Source organism: Cnephaeus nilssonii, assembly GCF_951640355.1.
Source record: "Cnephaeus nilssonii genome assembly, chromosome: 3".
In the NCBI taxonomy this organism is placed as follows: domain Eukaryota; kingdom Metazoa; phylum Chordata; class Mammalia; order Chiroptera; family Vespertilionidae; genus Cnephaeus; species Cnephaeus nilssonii.
The window spans coordinates 80,457,048-80,478,868 of record NC_137074.1 but is presented as its reverse complement, the minus strand read 5'-3'; the positions used below and the strand labels follow the sequence as shown (position 1 = coordinate 80,478,868).

The 21,821-nt window shown below is 41.5% G+C and overlaps 1 protein-coding gene across 1 annotated transcript in view; it reads left to right on the top strand.

The window, feature by feature from the left end:
* Window positions 1–21,821, top strand: part of CRYBG3 (crystallin beta-gamma domain containing 3) — a 121,508-nt gene that overhangs the window by 31,221 nt on the left and 68,466 nt on the right. Inside the window, exons 3-6 of the mRNA XM_079766337.1 lie at window positions 7,086–7,516; window positions 12,900–18,894; window positions 20,888–20,932; window positions 21,396–21,511. Coding sequence (XP_079622463.1) covers window positions 7,086–7,516; window positions 12,900–18,894; window positions 20,888–20,932; window positions 21,396–21,511 — 6,587 coding nt within the window. The remainder of the gene's footprint in view (window positions 1–7,085; window positions 7,517–12,899; window positions 18,895–20,887; window positions 20,933–21,395; window positions 21,512–21,821) is intronic.

Here is a 21,821-nt window from a genome sequence, read left to right as displayed (position 1 = left end):
GAAGATCATATATAGGCATTTTCCATTCTGAAAAACTTGAGTTGTAGTAGGAATTTCCCAGTCAGTGAGGGTGAGAGAGAAGTGGTGTCAGCAGTAGGAACAGCATGTGCAAAAACATGCTATGGTCAGAGTGGGAGGGAAGGAGAGAGGGTGGGGTGGGGCAGGGGGGCGCGGAGAGAATGAATAAGAGTGCGTATGATGGCATTAGACATTGCAGGCATAGTGAGTTACAGGAGATGAAATCGGCGAACACGGGAGCTGGATCCACCAAGAGCTTGAATGCTATGCTAGGGAGGTTGGATTTTATCCTGATGGCTCTTGGAGGCCTTTAAGGATGGTCCAATTTAAATTCTAAAAGATTGCTCTGGCCTTTGTCTGGAGGTTAGATTGTGGGAATGGAAACAAGGAAACAAGTTAAGTCGCTGCTGGCAGTCTTCTGGGGGGGACAGGGCATAGTGTCCTGATGTTCTATCTGACTTATTTAACGAATGGGAATGTTGTAGTTTACAGAAAATGGAAGAATGGAGACATATCGTGGTCAAGGTCCATTTGGGATGGACTGAGTTTGAGGTTCCAGTGAAGCATGCAGGTGGATATGGAAGCCTGGTTGATAGCTAGATGCACAGTCTGAGCTGAGAATACAGGTCTGGGAATCATCCGATTAATCAAATCTGGGAAATGAGATTTCATGAGAAGATCATGAAGGTAAATCAGGACCGGGCTGGAGATCAGAGAAGCACGATATATAAGGGATGGCTAGAAGAATGTGAACTTGAAGGAGATAGAGTATAAGGAAGAACAGAGTGATGACGTAGGAGCCAAAGGAAAGCTGGTTTGTTTGGGGTTTTTTTTGGTGTTTCTTTTTTTCATTTTTTTATTAAGGTATTATATGTGTACATATCTTACCATTGCCCCCATGGAAAGCTAGTTTTTAGGAAGAGAATCAGTCTCACATTCTGTAAACGCATCATGTAAAACCAGGACAGAAAAATAACGTCATTGAGTTACCAAGTGGGGCATTGTCTCTGAGAGAGATCATGGTCACGGCACGTTGAGGAGGAAGCCAGAACTCTGGGGCTTGAAGAGTGACTGGGAGGAAAGGGAAAGAAGATGGCGAGGGCTGCTGACTCCTGTTTGAGTAGGTTGGTAGTGAAGAGAGGGAAGGCTGCATGGTGGGTTTACAGAGGGGCAGATGCTGAACTGAGGTTCCTGAGGAGACAGGAAGGATTATGAAGTGGTGCCATGGTGGAGGAATTAGCCGTGGTGAGGAGTCCTTCCCCCTTCATTGTGAGGGTGAGCAAAGGATTTACAGGTGCTGCAGCTGTGGTGCAGGTGGGGGGCGGGGGTGGAGTCAGAGCTAGAGGGAGTGTCTCCATGAAACAGAAGGTAGGACCCTCTGCTGAGCAAGCGAGTGGGACAGTGGAGGAGGCAGCCTAAGGGCTGTGGGAAAGGTTAAAAATAGCTGCTGTGGAGAATGGGGAAGACTGCAGACTGGTTTCCAGCAGGGGCTGTAAATTGTGAATTGCTGGCAGTCTAAATCTGCATAGCTGTGCATATTCCTGTGGGTTTCTAAAGCAAGGCTCATTCACTCATATGGAAAAGATCAAACTGGAATTTTTCTGGGTGGGGATGACCAAGGGACAAATAAAAGAGGCTTTGAGGTTATTGGCCTCAAATTAGATGTTTGGATAGAGAAGGTCAGAACATTTGTAGGAACTGAAAGGGACAGGGTAAGAAAGGACAGATGCTGTGAAGAGGCAGAACTGGTGGTACACCTGGACCGTGGGTAGGAGAGCTGGGAAGATGAGAGGCTGTGGACATAGGAATGCCTGCACATGAGGGTCAGAGCCCACGTGGGGGTGGTTATAGGCACGGACAGCCCAGGGTTGGCCAAAGGGGCAAGCAGAGGCACAGTGGAAGTGGAGGTCATTAGAGTTGAGGGCGCTAAGGAACTGGGGTTAGGCTGTTCTGAAGGATCATCCTTACTGTGTACAATGAAGTAGAGCTTTAGGGATGACCAAGCCAGGTATTGAAACAGTAAAGGAAGAGTCACCTGGCCCTTCCCTGTTTTCCACGCAACATACTCTTCCCTTGATGACACTCTTAATCCCTTGACCTTCTTGTCCTGTTCCCTGTGCCATCACCATGTTGGGATAGCACCTGCCCCCTGCTAGAGGCTAACAGAAGAGGTGACGTGACAAACAGATGCCAGTTGGACCCACAAATCAGTTCTTACATCACTGGACTGGAGGCTCTGTGAAAGCAGGACTTCGGTGTATTTTCTTACTGCTGCATCTAAGCCCCTCCAATAGTGTCTTGCTGTTCATTATTAAATGAGTGAATACTTCAGAGTTTACATTGACCCTAACTGCTGCTTGGCATACCTGCTTTCAGCCTGTTGTTGCATTTCCCAGAAACACTCTCCCAAGTCCTCCCTCAGCCCCAGCTCCACCTCTGCGTCCCTCCTCCAGCTCGGCGTCTCTCCTCTCACCTTACTGAGGCCAGGGTGCTGTCAGACCTTTCTCGTCGTCTCTGTCTTTTCTGCTTACAAATTGCTGACTTTAGCCACTTTCTTACCGCTTTACTTGGAAGAGGAAATGTCCCTATTCTTCAAGGCTAATACTTTTCCTTTATTACAAGTATTAGATACACAATGTAATGTTCAGGTGACGTATCACAGAACTGTACACTTGAAACCTATAATTTTATTAACCAATGTCACCCCAATAAACTTAGTTAAAATACATATAATACTGAAAAAAGTGTTAGAGACTAGAGTGGTCTACCTCATTACCTCTGCTTTTCTTTCTGGAACCTGTCATCCTTCTTTCTTACACAGTAGTCACTCCCTCCAACAGCTATAGAACTGATCCACAAAACAGGAACAAAAAGCCATTTTTTTGTGTCTTGGATTTTAAACTGTCATCTCATGTCTTTCATTCTTTCTGGTTAAAAAAAATCTCTCAAACGTGTTCCCTTCCATTTGTGGGCTGTTCCTGTTTCCTTGCTACTTACTCACTGCTTACCACCCTGAGTTTGGGGCTGTGCTCACAAATTCCTGAGCTGTTAGGACTGTTCTCCTGCCTTCCAGAGGCTTCTCTATACTCTTCTTTCCTTCATTTATTAATCCAACAACTATTTGAGCATTTTTGGCTCTTATTGTCAGGTACGTTTCAAGGTATTAGAAATACTGCGTAACTGAAACAGACAAAACTCCTTGCCCTTGTGGCTTTTACATTCTAGAGGAAGACACAGGTATTAAGTAATATGTGTGTGTATTTGATGCTGGCAAGAACAAATAAGAAAAATAAAGCAGAGAGTGGAGATGGGCAATTTCAAAGAAGAGGCGTTTATTCTTTTAAATAGGGTGGCTGGAGAAACTGCCAATGAGGAGATAAGTCTGAAGGAGGTGAGGAGGAGTGAGTAACATTGGTATCTGGGGGAAGAACATCCTAAACAGAGAGAAGAGTATGCCCAATCAGGAGTGTGCCTGATATTTTTAAAGACCAGTGACCAGGAGAGTGAGGACTTCCTTGACCTCATGGTGGCACTTGGCATGTGCTCCTCTTTGCTTTTGGAAATAATCTTTGTCCTTATGCCGTTGGAGACCAGTATTCTGGAGGGGATGACCTGGCCCACTCTTGGCCTCCTCCGTCTCTCACTGATTTCTTCTCTTCTTGGTGCCTGCCTTTAACCTTGTTCCCTAAGGTTCTTTGGTTGGTCCCCCTTTACCCCGGTGTATTGCCAATTGCATTCTTAAACTGTGTTCCGACTGCTTACCAGATATCCCAACTTGCACATCACCAGGGGACCAAAAATTCAACATTTCACATCTAAATAGTTTGTAAACAACCCCCCCCCACACACACACACAAAGGCACCTCCCCTCATATTTCTCTTACTCATTTTTGGCTTAACTACTCAAATAGTTGCTCAGTTTAGAAAACTTAATAATCTGTGACTGTTATCCCTCATCCTTCACTTTTAATTGGTCATCTTATCAGCCTCAGTCTCTATCCTCTGTGCCCCAATCTTCTCCAGCCACATCCGGCCATAATAAACATACCTCCCTCTTCTGTATGTTTGAACCGTACATGCTATGCTTTGTGTCTAGAATGCTCTTTTCGCCCTTCAGGAGCAAGCTCAGGTGTTACACCTTTATGCAGTGCGTTCTCCCCATCCCCAGTTCAGCTGTTTGTGTCTGCCATTGTGTACATACCTCTTGTGAGCCTCACACAGTGATGTAATGATGTGTATCTTACTAGACCGTAAACTCGTGAAGCCGCAGCTGTCTTACTAATCAGTGTGCCTAATGTTTTCCTGTATTTCCTTGCATTGGGCACAAAGCAAAGAGAACAGATGAACTTGGACCTAGTGGCATTACATTACAATATATTGAATAGGAAGGAAAACATTTTAAATTCCTAAGATACATATGCCTTCATCGGTAGCCTTTATATTTTATTTGCAGAATACCGACATCTTTGAGAACAATTGGAATCAATGTCTCACTAGTGTTTGCTTGAATCCCAAGTGCTTTTATTCCACTCACTCTTTGGAACAATGGCAGACAGCCCTGTTGGCAGGCGACACTGGCCCTGGCTTGTGGCAGGCTGAACTTCATTGTTGTCTGAGCGGAGGGCAGCGAGCAGCTGTTTCAGATCAAACTTAAAACTTTTAATTACATAAATAATGTATTGTGTTTACTTGGAACAACAGTACTCTTTTCTGCTAGTTTTTGTTTCTAAATTTAGATACTTCTTTCTGGTTGAGGGAATTTTAGTTATTGATAAAAATTTCTCATAAGATCATTGAAGACTAAGCAACTAAGACATTTTAGGAAACTGGAAAAAAGTTCTCTGTAGTTAACTTATGATATAGGAATTCTGGAAAAGCAAAGAAGCTAAAAGTTTAGGGGAAAGAGAAACCAGTGATTTCTCTATCACAGTTTAGAAACTAGTCTATTATACTTTGAAAGGAATTGTCAAGTGAAAATAATTTAGGCAGTGGAATAAATACTCTTTTTGACAGTAATTATTTGTCTTGAGATTTTATTGATAGTTAAAAAATGTAATCTCCTTGTTCTCTTAATTCTCCCTTTTTAAAACCATTGCCCCAATTTTAAAAGACTTTGTGAATCTCTAAAGCTTTTTAAGAATATAGGGTTGGGCAAAAGTAGGTTTATAGTTGTGAGTACACAAAACAGTTATTCTTGTACTATTATTTATTAATTATTGTATTATTTCCCACATGAACAACTGTAAGCCTGTCTTTGCCCTACCCTGTATTTATGATGTAATGAGTAGCTACCCAGGATGAGCAGTCATTCACACTAGTTAAAACAAAAAATCACGGTTCTATAAAAAAATCACGGTTCTATTGGTGTTATAGTGTTAGTTCATTTGGCTCAGGGAGAAATATTATGGTGGAATTAACGGTAATAACGGACAAAAATGTGTATCTTACATGCACATGAGCATTTTCCAGTATCACCTAGTATATCTTGCCCTGCCACTCAGAGAGGCTGTTTATGCAGTTTATATGAGGGGATGGCACAGCTAGTTTATAGTGTGGGCTCCCATAATGACAGAAGGCTGGCTGGATGAGATAGAGAGCAGTGGGATCAAGTTCCAGTTGAAACCAGTAAAAGGTGAGACTTTTAGTGACCTCGGAAGGCTGGTGATATTCTAAATGTAGAGACTCACACATTATGTTAAGGTCCTTACACGGAGAAGAATGCTATGTATTTACTCAAAAAAAAAATCCTGACACCCAGGGTGGGAACAAACTTAAAATATTGTTTTCTCAAAATTAGTTTCCTGGGCTAATGGGTTCTATACATTTCTCAGCCTCTCATAGGCTAAGTTTTATTAGTGGTTAGTGAAACACTCCTTTAAACTATTTTCGAGTTTGGATTAAAACAGGGAACGAGATGAACAAATAATATTATAATTACGATGCTGTTGCCTTCTTGAAGATCAACTCCTTTGTCATGTGAGCACCTGCAGTGCCCCGAGGTGGTTTTTGCCTTGGTGTCCTGATCTTTTTTATGAGTCACACTTGAGCTTTCCTTTTATAAGCACTAGCGAGCATAACATCTGACAGATACTGTCGGGTGCACATTCCTTTTACAAGTAGGCGAGTGAGCATGTTTGGAAGGCAGGGTGGCTTGGTATACTGGCCTAAGGCTAATGAAGCTTTGGGGAAGAGTGTGCGATGCCACACCAGCCTGCTCTTTGATATAGCAGTTTAATCTTTCCTGACACAGAGTATGCATGAATGAGTTTGTTTTACTAGTACCTAGTTATGGGCAGGTAACATGCACTTCTGGAAGTATTTAACTCGGCAAGAATCCCTGTGTTGTCCATGGTTTGCATGAATGTGCTTATCAGAACTTTGTGTTGTACCATGAAGAGCTTTCCTCTGAATTGATGTGCCGTGTTGCTGTCTTTCCACATCTTCTTAAGCAACACCTTTACATAACGTGGAAGCTTCGTGGGTTAACACAGTGCTGAAGTGATGAGGTCTGTTTGGGTGTTATTTGTCTAATATAGCGAGTGTTTGAAAATAGTGTCCATTAGCTTTGTAATAATAAAGGCTATATTTAAATACACCTAAAGTTTGCCAAAATCTGTCCCTTTACTTCTCTCCCCATACTTAAGCCCTCACTCTTCTCTTTTTGTACCCGGACCTCCAGTCATATTAAACACAAAGAAGGGGAGGAAGAGGAGAGGGAAGAAGATGCACAAGCATCACAAAGTCACTTTGTAGGTCTCCTACAGGGTCACCTCCCCCGGGAAGCATCCCTGAGTTACCTCCTCTGCTCTCACTGCCACCAGAGCTGGGCTGGGTTTCCCAGGTGTGCCGTATCCCTCTCTTCATGGCATGGACTATGCAGCTTTGTTAGAGTTGTGCTGGCTGTGCTCTTCAGCAGATTGTAAACGTCCCAAGGGAACAGAAACCACCAGTCTTATTCATAAACATGTCCCTGGGTCCAGCACAGAATGTATCATGTAATAGGTTATCAGTCAGTCTGAGTTACTTTTTAGTGATGATGCTTGTTATTCTCTGTTTTGTTTTCAAAGATTCCCCAAAGTGAGCACAGAAGGAACCATGCTGAGAAGCTAATCGCTCTTCCAGTGCCAGGAGATTCCAAAAAGCCCAACGACCTTCCCAGTCCCACTTCAGATGGCAAAACAGGAGAAAGCGATCGACAGCCGAAAGAAAGCTTTTTTCAGTTTCTTGGTAACTTATTCAATATCTCTGGAAAAGCATCTCTCGCTGAGGCCAAGCAGCCCTCTCTGAAAGATGACCATGACAAAACTGAGAAAGACTTCCCAAGTCCCAGGGAGCATCCCGAGGAAGGGGTCGGGCCGGAGAGGGAGCTGTCCAGGGGCTCCCCGGGAACCCAGGCCCGGCTGGCAGGAGAGCGGGAGTCCAGCTCGGCTGCGCTCTCAGATGCCTTTTCTTTGGATACAACACAAGACAGTGAACAGGAAACCAGTGACTTCATAAAGTAAGTTAAGTTTTACTTGAGCCAAAATCTGCGCTTTTGGACCTAGCTTTTGATCCTTAGTTCTACTATCAATCAAAGGAATTGGAAAAAGTGTCCTGTAATGTTCCTGGTAGTAGGTAAAAAAGTTCTATGATTCTGTGTACTGTAGATGTAATCTAGGGCCTTTTGAGCTATTTTAGGGGGTGATACTAATACCTTTTAGGTAGGCGCTAACTTTGTCAGCGAGTAAGATTTACTTCTAATTTAAGACTTCCTTGAATAGGGGTGTTTTCTGTTGTCTGAATTTTTCCTGTATTAGAACAGGCAGTGTGTTCAGTGTCTTCTTTGGGAACAAATATGGTCCAAAGGTTTGTATTCATATTCTGTCAGTATCTTTTCTTTGTGGAATATAATTTCAGAGGTTCAGAGAAGAAATTGAATGGGCTCTATCCCTAAAACTAGCCTTATGAACCTTTTCCACAACTCCAAGAAACTGAAATCTTGCACAGATTCAAGGAGCGTTTTGCCACCCCTATGTTCTTTGCTTGATTAACAGTCACTAATTTGTTTTTCCCTGTACTCAGATGAGCTAGAAGGAATATTTTATTTATTTTTTTAATTCCAGTTGATATCCAATATTATATTAGTTTCAGGTGTACAGCATGGTGGTTAGACATCAATGTTTTTCTTTCTCTCCCTCTCCCTTCCTCTCTCTAAAAAATTTTTTTTAAAATTCCATTGTATATATGTACCACTTCTTTATCCAGTCGTCTATCAGTGGACACTTAGCTTGCTTCCATATCTTGGCTATTGTAAATAATGATGCCATGAACATAGGGATGCATATATCTTTTCGGATTAATGTTTTGGATTTCTTTGGATAAATACTCAGAAGTGGGATAGCTAGGTTATATGGTAGTTCTAGTTTTAATTTTTTTAGGAGCTTCCATATTGCTTTTTATAGAAGCTGCTTCCATTTGCAATAGAAGGACTATTTTCTACCCCAAAAAATGTTTATAACAATGTTGAGTCCATTAGACATTTTGTGTAACAAAAATATTTATTCAAAACTAATAAGGAGCCCTAGCCAGTTTGACTCAGTGGATAGAGTATCGGCCTGCAGACTGAAGGGTCCCGGGTTTGATTCTGGTCAAGAGCACATGCCCGGTTGCAGGCTCAATCCCCAGTAGGGAGTGTGCAGGAGGCAGCTGATCAGTGATTCTCTCTCATCATTGATGTTCCTATCTCTTTTTCTCTCTCCCTTCCCTTCTGAAATCAATAAAATTTATATATATATATATATATATATATATATATATATATATATATATGTATATATATATATATATATATATATACACACACACACACACATACACACACACACACACACACTAATAAGGAGACATGGCCAGTTTGGCTTAGTGAATAGAGCATCAGCCTGTGGACTGAAGGGACTCCAGTTCAGTTTTGGTCAAGGTCACAGTCCTCGATTGTAGGCTCCATCACTGGCCCCAGTCAGAGCATGTGTGGGAGGCAACCAATCAATGTGTCTCTGACATCAATGTTTCTCTCTCTCCCCCTCCTTTCACTCTCTAAAAATCAATGGGAAAATGTCCTCGGGTGAGGATTAACAACCAAAAAAAACCTAATAAGGATCTGTTTTATTTTTTTAAAATATATTTTTATAGATTTCAGAGAGGAAGGTAGAGGGAGAGATAGATCTGTTTTATTGACTTTAATCTCTACCTGAGAATTATTTTATTTTATGAGCTCATCAGTAATACTATAGACAGATATAGGTGATAACTTAGGACTGTTTAGTTCTTTGTGGTCTCATTTTTATGTTAAAATTAATAAAAATGGAGTAACATGTTAAAAACATACAAAACTAAAAGTACCTAGATGTGAATTATTATTTTATCTTGGGGAGAAACAATTTTCTAAGCATGATAGCAATGGAAAGTATCAGGAAATGGAAGATCAGTAAAGTGGATTACTTCCAATTTTCCAACTCACTTATGTCAAGCAATATCATAACCAATGATACATTAAATTGGCAAACAAGAAAATTATATATGAAAAATGTCAGACCATGCTTTAACTGATAAGCATTTTAGACACTAACTTACCAAAAATGGGCAAACAATATAAACAAATCATTCAAATAAAAGAAATACAAACTCTAATAAATAAGTGGGGAAAAGGTATCCTCTCTAGCAATCAAAGAAATGCAAACTAAAATAACTTTTCTCCTACTAAGTTGGTAGCAGTGATAATAAATGGTGGTACTCCATGTGTCATGTTGATGAAGTCTACTGCAGTTGTGCACTGTTAGGAGTGGAGGACACATTTTAGGGCAATGTGTATCAGGAACCTTAAAAAGCTTGTCGATTATCTCCAGTAATAAAGGCGTTTACTGAAACGTTATTTATAAGAATGTACAATTAGAAACAAATGTCCAACAACAAGAAAAGTTGAATTGTTCATAAAGACCTGTCTGAAGCAGTGCTATTGCAGATGTGGCCCTGGATCAGCAGCAGCAGCAGCACCTGGGAAGCATTAGAAATGCAGATTATCTGGTCCAGACCCACTGACTCAGCGCGTCTGGGAGTGAGCCCCAGCAATGGGCTAACACCTCTCCAGGTGATCTTGGTTCCAAAGTAATTTAAAACGGTGGGGATTTTGAGCCTGTTCTATAGGAATTGGGTAGAATGGAAACTACGTGCTTTTTCTTCTTTGGTTTTGATTAATAGGTCATTAAACAAACCAACAAAAAATTAACTTCCATGGCTGAAAGTCTTTTTAAAAGAACAGTTTATTAGACCATTGCTAGCAAAAAATAGAATACCTGTCTTGGGCATGGAGCCTAAAGCACCAGCAGCATGGCTAGGAAGGAAAGACACATCCATCATCTCTGAGTTTGTAAGCACTTTTATACATCAAGTACGGGGAAGGGGGGAGAAAGGTGCACGCCATCTGAAAGAATGTACATTAGCTGTAGGAAAGGGGTGGGAGGAGGTGCAGAAGGCAGCTCTGGGATGGGCGCAGCCCACTCCTGTGGCTTGGTGGTGGGCATAAGTCTGGAAAGCCCTCGTTTAGGCAAGAAGTGGAGGCTCCTGGAGATCACTGGTGCCTGACTAAAATTATCTGTGGAAATAACCACCTGGAATTTAATCCAAAGTTCCACCAGATGTACAGAAACAGCAGTCTTTTGTCAGAACTGGTCCACAGCTATTAACAGGCTAACTCAGTGGTCGGCAAACTCATCAGTCAACAGAGCCAAATATCAACAGTACAACGATTGAAATTTCTTTTGAGAGCCAAATTTTTTAAACTTAAACTATATAGGTAGGTACATTGTTATTAACTTAATTAGGGTATCCTAAGCTGGCCTTTGCTAAAAACTCAAGGGGCCATAGAGCCGCATGTGGCTCGCGAGCCGCAGTTTGCCGACCACTGGTAACTCTTCTCCCTTTCTCACTCTCTGGACGCTGTAATTGTAATTTGGAACATTTCAGAATTTTCTCCTTGACAATCAGGTTTATTTCTTTGGTACTGAACAGTAGAAAATGGAAGAGGATACTGTACCTCTTAATTCTTGTTGGTAAAGCCTTCCTTGTTAACAGATTACTTGTTTAAGGCAGTTCACCAGAACCACCTCAGCAAAGAAAGGCAATTCTTTTTGTTGTTGTTTTGTTTTGTTTATTGATTTATTTTTATTTTTATCTTTATTTTTTAGAAAGAGAGAGGAAGGGAAAGCAATAGAGAGATAGGAACATCAGTTGTCTGTCTTCTGCATGCCCCCTACTGGGGATCACCCACAACCCAGGCCTGTGCCCTGACCAGGAATCAAACCAGTGACCTCTAGGTTCATGGGTCTGTGCTCAACCACTAAACCACACTAGGCTGGCTGTTGTTGCTTGATTTTAATCTATATTTCTTTTTCAAATAAGGAAACAAGGCTCAGAAAAATATGTAACATCCCCCAAATCATACAGTTAATAACAATTAATAATAGGAATTAATAACAATAGGAACAGCTGGTGGAGACTGTGTAAGAAGTTGCCAACTCCTCCAAGTCCTCAAGGGCAAGCACTGGCTACAGGACCCCAGATCACTGGGGTGTACTGAAAAATTCCACCATTCGCCACAGCTACTGCAACGTTGGGACCTTTCCCTTTACAGTGCTGAGAAAAGTGATTCTTAAGAGGAAGGGAAAAGACCACTGGACATCCAGTTTGACTGCGATAACAAACTTCTTCCAGCCCAGCTTAGGAAATCAGATTTTGAATTATAGTTTTAGTAACTCCCTGTTGACATTTTTAATTTGTTTAGGAATTATAAAAGTTGAATGCCATTTTGGTTAATAGTGTATTTTGACAGTATGAGTAAGGACTGCTTATAACCAATTTTTGATATTATGTAAATAATATATCTGGAGAAGCTATTTACCAATAATTTGAGTATCTGCATTTTAAGTATTAAAGTTATCTCTTTGGTTCTGTGATATGAATTTATTGCAAGCAAGGATATATTTAATTTTTATTGAAATGAGAGTATTTCAGATATAAAATATTATTTAACATTAAGAGCCTATACTTTTGAAATTCCTATGAGACTTCAGTTTTACATAAAATTTTTAATTATTTTATTTTAAGAAAGAATAATTAACTGAAGGTTTTACATTGTCTTTCTCATATAAAAATACCCCTAATTTTTTTATAGTTTTGTTAATAATCAGGTGTATTAAATGGGTTAATAATTTAATTTAGACAAGTTAATAAAATAGCCTGTGCTGCATAATGCTGTCTTTTACTATCATATAAACATATTTTTTATCACTGTGAATCGCAATAATACAGAATTTAAACAAGTTATTTCCTGTATTTTGAAGTATGTTTGAAAGAAATCCTCATCAAAAGGCATTGTAAATGATTTTATCTTCACGTAATTAAAAATAATAAACAGCTTTGTAATTATTTGTATGTATAGTTGACTATGCAAATTTCCTTTTTAATATCCATAAGGCCTTTAAATATACTAGTACCTGTTGAGTAACAATTTTTAGATTATTTTCTATACACTAACTCATGCTTCCAATGTAATTTATATAGGAAGCTACTTCTTTGTTGGGTTGAAATGCTTTAAAAAGTTCTTTAATTCTTATATTTTCAAAAGATTTATATCCACAATGAGAATTTCTATTGTCAAAGCTTTTTTGTAATTTAAAAAACAACAAATTGCTGGTTTTATAGCTTTTCTCTACATAGAAAGGTTAAAAGCCTTCCCTATTATGAGATATACTTCACCACAGTTTCTGGGGTTACTCTTAAGGTGTTCTAATTATATTTTCTGATTCTCTCATGCTGTTTGTGTTTTGTTTTGTTTTGTTTATTCACAGACAAGCAGATGGTAAACCAGAGAGGCCTTCAGTAACATATGCAACGTATCGAGGCCCCAGACAAATTAGGAAATTTTTGAAGCAACAGACTGTGTTAGAAACTGTGAATCCCTTGGACAGAGAAAATGAAAGTTCTGATTCGAGTACAAGCACACATACGGGCCCTGGGAATGAGATGGAGGCCGGGATGCGGTCATCTTTGTCATCATCCAGCACAGACATAGCTACGGAAGGACATGTGCGTGGAGACCTATTAGAAGAGTCTGATTGTAGCAGAATAAGTCTCAACAGGGAAAGCCATCTGACAAACAACCCAGAAGCACTGAAGACTATTTCTTCTAAGGACGTTTTAAATAAAGATGGCCCTGGGGGACCTGAGGGAAGCAGGCCATCCCCTTCTTCTGTGACTAACTCCAGCTTTGCTGTTGGAGAATCTGACTCACAGCAGCATTTAAGTCGTGTGCCAGTTTCGCAGTCGGACAGAAATCTGGTGTGTTCAGCATTGTTTACAGGAAGTTGCAGCGGCACAGTCCCTGGCCGTCCGGACTTCCAGAGGATAACTCCTGCAGAGACGGCAACGGAAGAAAACGGCTCCGTCGTCGGGAGTGATGGGAGCCTGGTGCAAAGGGAAGAGCATGTCGAGCCTGAGCGCCCTGCTGTTGCTGACTTGTCTTGTAGTAAATCTGATGGAAGTGATACCACCCAACAGGAAAGGACAGATTTTCCACGTCCAGATAAGTCCATCAGGCATGAAGATTTGCCGTCGCCAGAGAGTGAGTGTTCTGACACGCCAACTGTAGGTAACTCATCAGAGCAGGCTGCCAGTCACACGGCTGCTCTTCAGAGACATGCTGTGACAGGCACAGAACTTGTAAATGAAGGAAACGGGTTGTCTGCCCAAGATGCACAGAAAAATCCAGCTGTTACAGAAATCAGGCAGGAAACAGAAAGTATCTCAGTTGGTGAACCCACAACTTCAAGTCATGCAAACACTGCAGAAGATGGAATTGAGTCATTACCCAAAGATACTGACCAGTTGTCTGTAGCAGAACCCAAAAACCTTGATTTGGGGCCACATGGCAAGATGCCTCATGTTCTTAGAATCAACCAAAAGGAAACTGCTGCTGTAAAATGTATCAGTGAGTCACCAGGTGTAGCATGCCTAGAAAACAAAATAACCCCTGCACTGCCCTTCAAACGCCATAGAAATCACATTTCAGAATCTCTTCCCGACTCTGAGAGTCCTCAACAAGCTCAAGTATCACTTGATACCAGAAATTCTCTTACCCTTGACTGTGACAAATCAAATTCCAGTGCTTCATCTCCCCCCATTGTTTCTGGAATTAGTATGCTGAGCAGGTTGGATGTGCCTGTTTTAAAGAATGAGGGGTCTTCTGTGCTCATTGGAACAGGGGATGTCAACATTGTTGGTGTTTCCAATGAGCCTAGTGAGTGTCAAGAAGAAAATGTGGCGAATCACATTGACGCTGCAGACGGGAAGAGTCCTCCAGCTTGCCTTCACCCTGAGCACGCGTCTGTGATTCTTGAATCCAAGGACGTTCTTCCTAATAGTGAAAAATGCCAGGTTCCACTAGACCTTGAAACCAGTGACACCCGCCTGAGGGGGGTGGACTCGAGATTGGAGGGTGAAAGCCTCTCCGAGGACCACAGTTCCATTTCCTCTCAGGTCCCTCAGAAAGCAGAGTTAATGCTCTCAAACAGCGGAGCAAGGAAAAGCGCTATGGAGAAGTCGGGTTCTCTTTCCTTGGACACCAAAACTGGTAACATTGCTAAAGTTTTATCAAAAGCTGAAGTTGATGGTCAGAATAGTGTTCCTGTGGAGTTACATTCTGGGAGAGGAAAAACTATAGCCCTCTCCAAGATACCTGTTTCCCAGACAGAGCCTGGAGACATTTCTCAGGATAAAATTTCTTCTCCATTTGAAATTACACCTATGCCAGCAAAGCCTGTCTTATCAGAATTAACCTCTCCAAAGGCTGAACAGGACAAAAGTTGTCAATTGATGGATCATAATGAGCTTAAAGAGAAATATTCAGATGCTGGACTTAAAGAGAATTGCCAAGCGGAGGTCTCTCCTGTCTCCAGATATCAAGGTGTGAAGGAAACAGAGGTAGAAGTGTTGGGTTATGCTTCTGCTTCTCTCAGAAGTAATACATCTGGGAGTTTACCTCCCATTCAGGATGAAAAAGCCAACACTTGTGTGATTTATGAGCCTTCCGATATCTGTGCGACTGAAAAGATTTCAGGTTTCTCCGAAACGGCAGAAGTCAGCTTAACTAATACTTGCCCCAAATTCCAAGAAATTGACAGCACAAAAGTGAATTCACCTTTTCTGGGTTCTGACATCACTTTGGAAAAAAACACTTTTGCACCTGAAGATGCAAGCTTTCCTAATGTCCCTTCTGTGCTAAGATCTAAAAAGGAAGCCTCGTCTCAGGGACAGAGAGGTGGTGGTGGCAGCATGCCTTCCTCTGGTAAGGCCGAAGGAGTCAGCATGGTCACAAGTTCATGTAATCCCCAGGGTAATTTTGGTTCTGCACAAGTTGCTATAGATACCACACATGAAGGTGCCTTAACTAACCGGCGGTGCCCTGACAGCTCTTATTTGGAATTGGAAGCATCTGTACCAACAGGGGCTGAAGTGACCGCCTTTCGGGGACATTTTGGTAATCGTACTGGGACGGTATCTCTGGCTTTCCCAACTGCTGCCCAGTGTGACAAGCCCATGGAAGCGGAGGCGGGAGCAGTTGCTGGGGCCCCGGCGTCAGTTAACAGCTCCCGCCAGCAGGGTTCTGAAGCCTCTGCTGAGCACCAGCTCGGGGCCCTCAGCAGCGGTTTGCTGAAAAAGGCTGACACACTGATTGGTGAGATCTTTAATTCTGTTAGGGGAGACCTGAAGTCCAAACATACAGTTGATACCTGCCAGGAGCATCTGGCCAGAGACGGCATCATGGATCCTGGCGCCCTGCAGGAAGGCAAGTCTGAGGAGAAGCCAGCGGAGGCGCCACTGCCGGGGACCCAACTGACAGAGCATTTGGAAGAGCAGGACTCGGGAGACTTGTCAGGAGTCCAAGGGGGAGAAAAGGCCTGTGTTTCGCCTACACCTGGTGAGGAGAGTCTCCTTTTTGATTCTGATAGAATGAATGTATCTTGTTTGTTAGAAGATCAAGCTAGGGAATTAGTCAATGAGATTATTAATTCAGCCCAAGAACGTATAACAAATGATGCTTTTGAAGATACTGAGACTACCTGGGATTCTGAACTTCAGGCTAATACTCCAAAAATTCTGAACAGGGATAGTGTTAAGCCTCCTCTAAGGGAGTTCGTGGTGTCAAAACAGGTAGTAAATCAAAGCACATGTGAAATTAGTGAAAATGAAGTATTAGGTAGAGTCTTCTCTGTAAGCAACTTAGCTAGTGACACAGAGTCAATTAAAGGAAATGAAGCTGGACGGTCTGATGGTATAAACTTGCAGGAATCAGATACTGTTTTACTAGCTGAAGACTTGCCCCATAAAGGGTCAGATGATAGGGTAGAAGCACATGTACTTCTCAAAGAGGACTCTAAAGAGAAAATGGAAATAGAGTGTGTGGATAAAATAACTGGGACAGAGGATACTGGAACTCTTGTATTAAATGTCCATTGGCCTCCGTGCACAAATGATGACATCCGTTTACCTGGGACATCCAAAAGCAGTCTGTCTGATAGTCTTGTGTGTATGTCTGAAAAAGGCTTGCCGGCACACAGTAATAAGAGCATACCCCTTGTAATGTCAGAAGTAGGGAAAGTGCACAAAAAGGATGCTGAAGTAAATGTAGGAAAAATTGAGCTGATCCCTTCCATGTTAGAAATAGGAAAAACAAACCAAAAGAATGCTGAATTAAGTGTCATGAAAAATGAGGCAGTCCCCCTTACGTCAGAAATGGGAGGAACACATAAAAGGGATGATGAATTGAATGAGGCAAAAGCTGAGCCCACGGCTGACAGTTTTAAAATGCAAGAAGTATACCAAATGGATGCTGAGAGGTATCATGAAAAAACTGAGGGAATACCTGCCCTTTTAGGAATGGAAAAGGCTTGTAAAATGGGGGATACTGAAAGGGATATTGGCAAAACTGACACGATGCCTGTTATGTCAGAAGTAAAAAATATCTGTCAAAAAGATGCCGAGGGAATTGCTGGAAAGACTGAAGTGATGTCTGTTAAATTGGGAATGGAAAATATTTGCCAAAAGCATGCTGAAGGTGATGTTGGCAAGACCGGGGTGACATCAGTTGTGTCAGAAATAGAAAATATTTACCCAAAAGATGCTGAGGGGATTACTGAAAAGGCTGAAGTGATGCCTCCTGCATCAGAAATAGAAGATATTTACCAAAAGGACGCTGAGGGAGATATGGACAAAACTGAGGTGATGCCCATTATGTTTGACGATTCCGAGGGGGTTGCTGAAAAGACTGAAAGGCCTGTGTTGGGAATGGAAAACAGTTACCAAATGGATGCTGAAGGAGTTACTAGGAAAACTGAAAAGGTACCTTTTGCATTGGAAGTGAAAAAAATACCCAAGAAGGCAGCCCCTGCCTCTCCAGAAATGGGAAAAGCATGCAAGAGGGATGCTAAAGAGACAGTTAGAACGATTGTGTCCATGCCCTCTATGATAGAAATGGAGAGAACAGCCCCAGAAGATTCTGATGGGACTGTCAGGAAACACCAAGTGTTGCCTGCAGTGGTAGATGTAGGGAAAGCATATGGGACAGGCCTGGAATTGCCCGTTACACAAGCAGAGGCCAGGCCTCCCATATTTGAACCTGAAAAAGAACCCCAAGAGTATGCTGAAGAGAGTATTGGAGAAATGGAGGAAGAGCCCACTGAAGTAAAGGAAGGCTTGATAGCACGTGACAATAGACTTGCTTCCTATTTCAGGGGATATGAACCACCTACATTAAGTAAGGATTTTGAAGGCTACCCTGCCTTAGCAATGCCAGATTTTCAACCTGTGGATACCGTAGAAAGGCTAGACAGAAGAACATCTGTTACTGCAGTAGATAACAGAACAAAAAATCTAGAAGATTGTTGTGATAAAAAAGAAGACTCTAACTTAGCCTTCATTTCTCAGGCTGAACAAGAAAATCCTTCCTTCACTATATTATATGAAGAACCCCTTCAAGGTGAAGACAGGTGTGCTGCTGCTGACGTAAGGAGAACACACACTCTCTCGTTTCCTGACGCACCCCCTGGCAGCATACCTGTTGTCACATGTGAAAGATCTGAGAGTAGAACTGACCTGGTCCATCATTTTGAAAGAGGTTCTAAATTAGGTGAGACCTTTGATAGTGATAGTTCAGAAATGTTCTTATCAGTAGAAGCCAAAAGGTACAAAATTTATCCCTTAGCTTTGTCTCCCATCTATGAGGATGACAGCTCTCAGGAGGACATTCTATCCAACGAGGTCTCACCTGGTCATCATGGCTCCACAAAATCTAGGGATAATGCCAACCAGCCCTCTTCTGTTTTATCGCTTCTCCAGTCAGTGTCAGAGCGCTTAAAGATGAATTTTGATGAAGAGGAGAGGCAGGAGTTAGGGGAAGAGGATGAAGAACCATTGCATAAGGGAAGTCTCAGAGCTAGCAGGAGGGAATCTGTTGCCTTCAAGTGGCCAGATCCTTCCATTACGTTTGATGCTGATGATGACCAGGAAAGGACTGGAATTCCTAAGAATTCGTCTGTGAAGGCAAAAGAACCTACACCCCCCAATCTGCAAATTGGCCTGTGGCCAGAAAAGGCCTCGTTTCTACAGAAGTCTGACCTTACTTCTAAACTACATTCTTCTGTAAAGAGTGCTTATCATCAGTATTTGCAGACTTCCAAAACCCACTCCTCAGAAAAAGGCGCCCGATTTGGTGGGACTTTGCAGGAACCAGCTTCAAAATATTTCCGTGCTCAAGACAACTCAGGCAGATTAAGCCCATTCATAGAGGTAAGTCATTTTGATTATTAATTAGTGCTTAAGTGAAGTAGTGCTTGGGTCATTAAACGATCTAGAAGCTTAAGGGGAAAAAAATCAATGTTTTGATGTGTAAAGATTGTTTTTAAAAACATCAGAGGTTAATTTATTCTTTGGTTGAAGTGTATCATAAGTTATGTATTTTAGCTAAACTGTTACATTGAGAGAAAAAATTTAGCTCAAAATTTAAAGGCAGTGAAGCAAGTTATTTTCCAGTTCTTTGCTATATTTAGTTTTGTTTCTAATTTTTAATTGATTTTTAGAGAGAGAGGAAGTGAGAGGGAGAGAGAGAAACATCTGTGTGAGAATAGAACATTGATAGGCTGCCTCCTACATGTCCCCTATGGGGGATCAAGCCCACAATCTGGGCATGTGCCCCAACCAGCAAGGGTAGTTTTTGTGTTTTTTTTAAATCCTCACTGGAGGATATGTGTGTGTTTTTTAATTGTTGATTTTTTAGAGAGAGAGAAAGGGGGAGGGAAGAGAGAGGAGAAACATCTGTGTGAGAGAGGAACATCGATAGGCTACCTCCAGCATACACCCCGACCAGGGACTGAACCCACAACCAAGGTATGTGCCCTGACTAGGAATCAAACCCATGACCCTTGGTGCATGGGACGACGTTCTAACCAACTGAGCCACACCAGCCAGCTATCACTGGTTTTTAAACTAAATTAAGAGACAAGATTCTGAGTTTCTCTGACTATATGTGAGAAAAGTTGATACTTTGGCCCAGCCGGTGTGGCTCAGTGATTGTTGGTCATAGTTCCATTCCAAGTCAGGGCACATGTCAGGTTGTGGGCTCCATTTCCAGTGTGGGGTGTGCAAGAGGCAGCCAATCAATGATTCTCATCATTGATGTTTCTATCTCTCTCCCCCACTTCCTTCCTCTCTGAAATCAATAAAAATATATATTTTTTAAATTGATACTTTTTGTTGAGCTTATGTATCTCATGAAAATATTTCATAGTAGTTGAAAATATTTTAAATACTTAAAAATATTTTAACTGTTTGCTTAACAACCTCCTCTCACTTTAGTTTCTCATGTTGTTCATTCAAAGCCGGGCAATGAGCAGCCTAATTCAAAGAAAAAGAGCTGATAATGTTATAGTTGGAAAATTTTTTGAAATTCAATTACACTTTTCTTTGACTTAGAAATGTTTAAATGGCTAATGTAGAATATTCATTGAACATGGGACTTTCCTTTCTGGCATTCTCAAGACTATGGAACTTTCTCTAGGGCTGCAAAGCCTGTACCTGTACCTGGAATAACCTTAGGAGCAAATAGTAATTCTTGAATACCAATCAACACTTGCAAGGCAAAGTCATTTTAAAAAAATGATTTAAATAAATGTTTCTCTAATGCCTCCCTGTTGTCTACCAAATCAAGTGGAACCTCCTCACTGTGTATTACAAGGCCCCGAATTCTATTCGTGCAGCCTTGCCTCCTCATGCTCTGGTTCACACCCTGTGTTTCCTACCAACATACTTCTTCTCCGGTTCTCTTCCTGGACTTTTTTCTTCTGCCATGTTTTTTCACTTATTGAAATTCTGTTTTTCAAGGTCTTCTCCATCTTACTTCCTCAGACAAGCCTCTTCCAAATCTTCTCCATCACCTCCCTCCACGCTGGTGCCATTTCCCTTAGCTTTCATAATCTGGCATTTTCTTTCATAACCTGGTATTTTACCTGTGGGTGTAACTTAGCCCCCTCTCCCCCCACTTAGAAGAGTCATGAGAGTGCAATCAACTATTTCTCCCTTCCAAGCTATAAGCTTCCTGAGGGCAGAGATAACACATTTTCCTTTATATTTACCTCTATTTCTTTGTAACACCTAGAGGTACACCTTGCACATAAGGTCACCGAGTAAATGTGAGAAATTGGATTTGTGATGGCTGAGAAAGTGAACGATGTATCTTTCCACTGATGTTTCTTAAGGCTTACTTCCTCCACGTTTATTATTTCAGAATGTTGACAGACAAACTCTGAGGTGTAACCCAAGACCTGGAAAGGTAAGCATAAGTTTCTTCTTCTTCTTTTTTTTTTTTTTTTTAAATAAATTTTCGAGAGGAAGAGAGTGGGAGGGAAAGAGAGAAACATCAATGATGAGAGAGAATCATTGATCAGCAGCCTCCTGCACACCCCACACTGGGGATCAAGCCCACAAACCGGGCTTATGCCCTGACCAGTTCATAGGTCGATGCTCAACCACTGAGCCATGATGGCTGGGCAGCAGAAGATTCTTACATAGACTAATATATAATAGGAAAAATATGGTTACTTTTAGGCTTAAGGAGTTTTAAGTAAAGACTTTGAACTGACTTAGAAAAGGATAATTTTATTCAAGGATTTAACATCTAAAGTCATGTCTACTTTATATACTCAGGATATTTTATTTTCTAGATTCTAGGACTTTTTACAATTTTAAGTGCATTTTTAAAGTTAGTAATTGTGCCTGTTTTCTATATGTTGCAGATGGTTATCTATGATCTCCACGGAAGTAATTATAAACAAGAGGTCTACTGTAATATTCTCGATGCTACATCATGGACCTTCCCGAATGGGGTACTGATAAGAGTTGTAAGAGGCTGGTAAGAGATCTCTTAAAATTTTATAGCACTTTCCCCCAAAATTAAATGTTTGGTTGCCATTTATACTTTTGTATTTTTTTTTTTTTAATTAAAGTCACATTCCCTTTCCCCTTGTTTTTGACACAATTTTTTGAAGCATTATTAGTGTTTTATGTCTTAACTAGAGGCCCAGTGCATGGGTTCATGCACCGGTGGGGTCCCTTGGCCTGGCCTGCGGGGATCAAGCCAAAACCGGCTCTTCGACATCCCCTGAGGGGTACTAGATTATGAGGGCTCCTCTGCTCTGGTTCCAGGTGTGTCACCTGAGAAC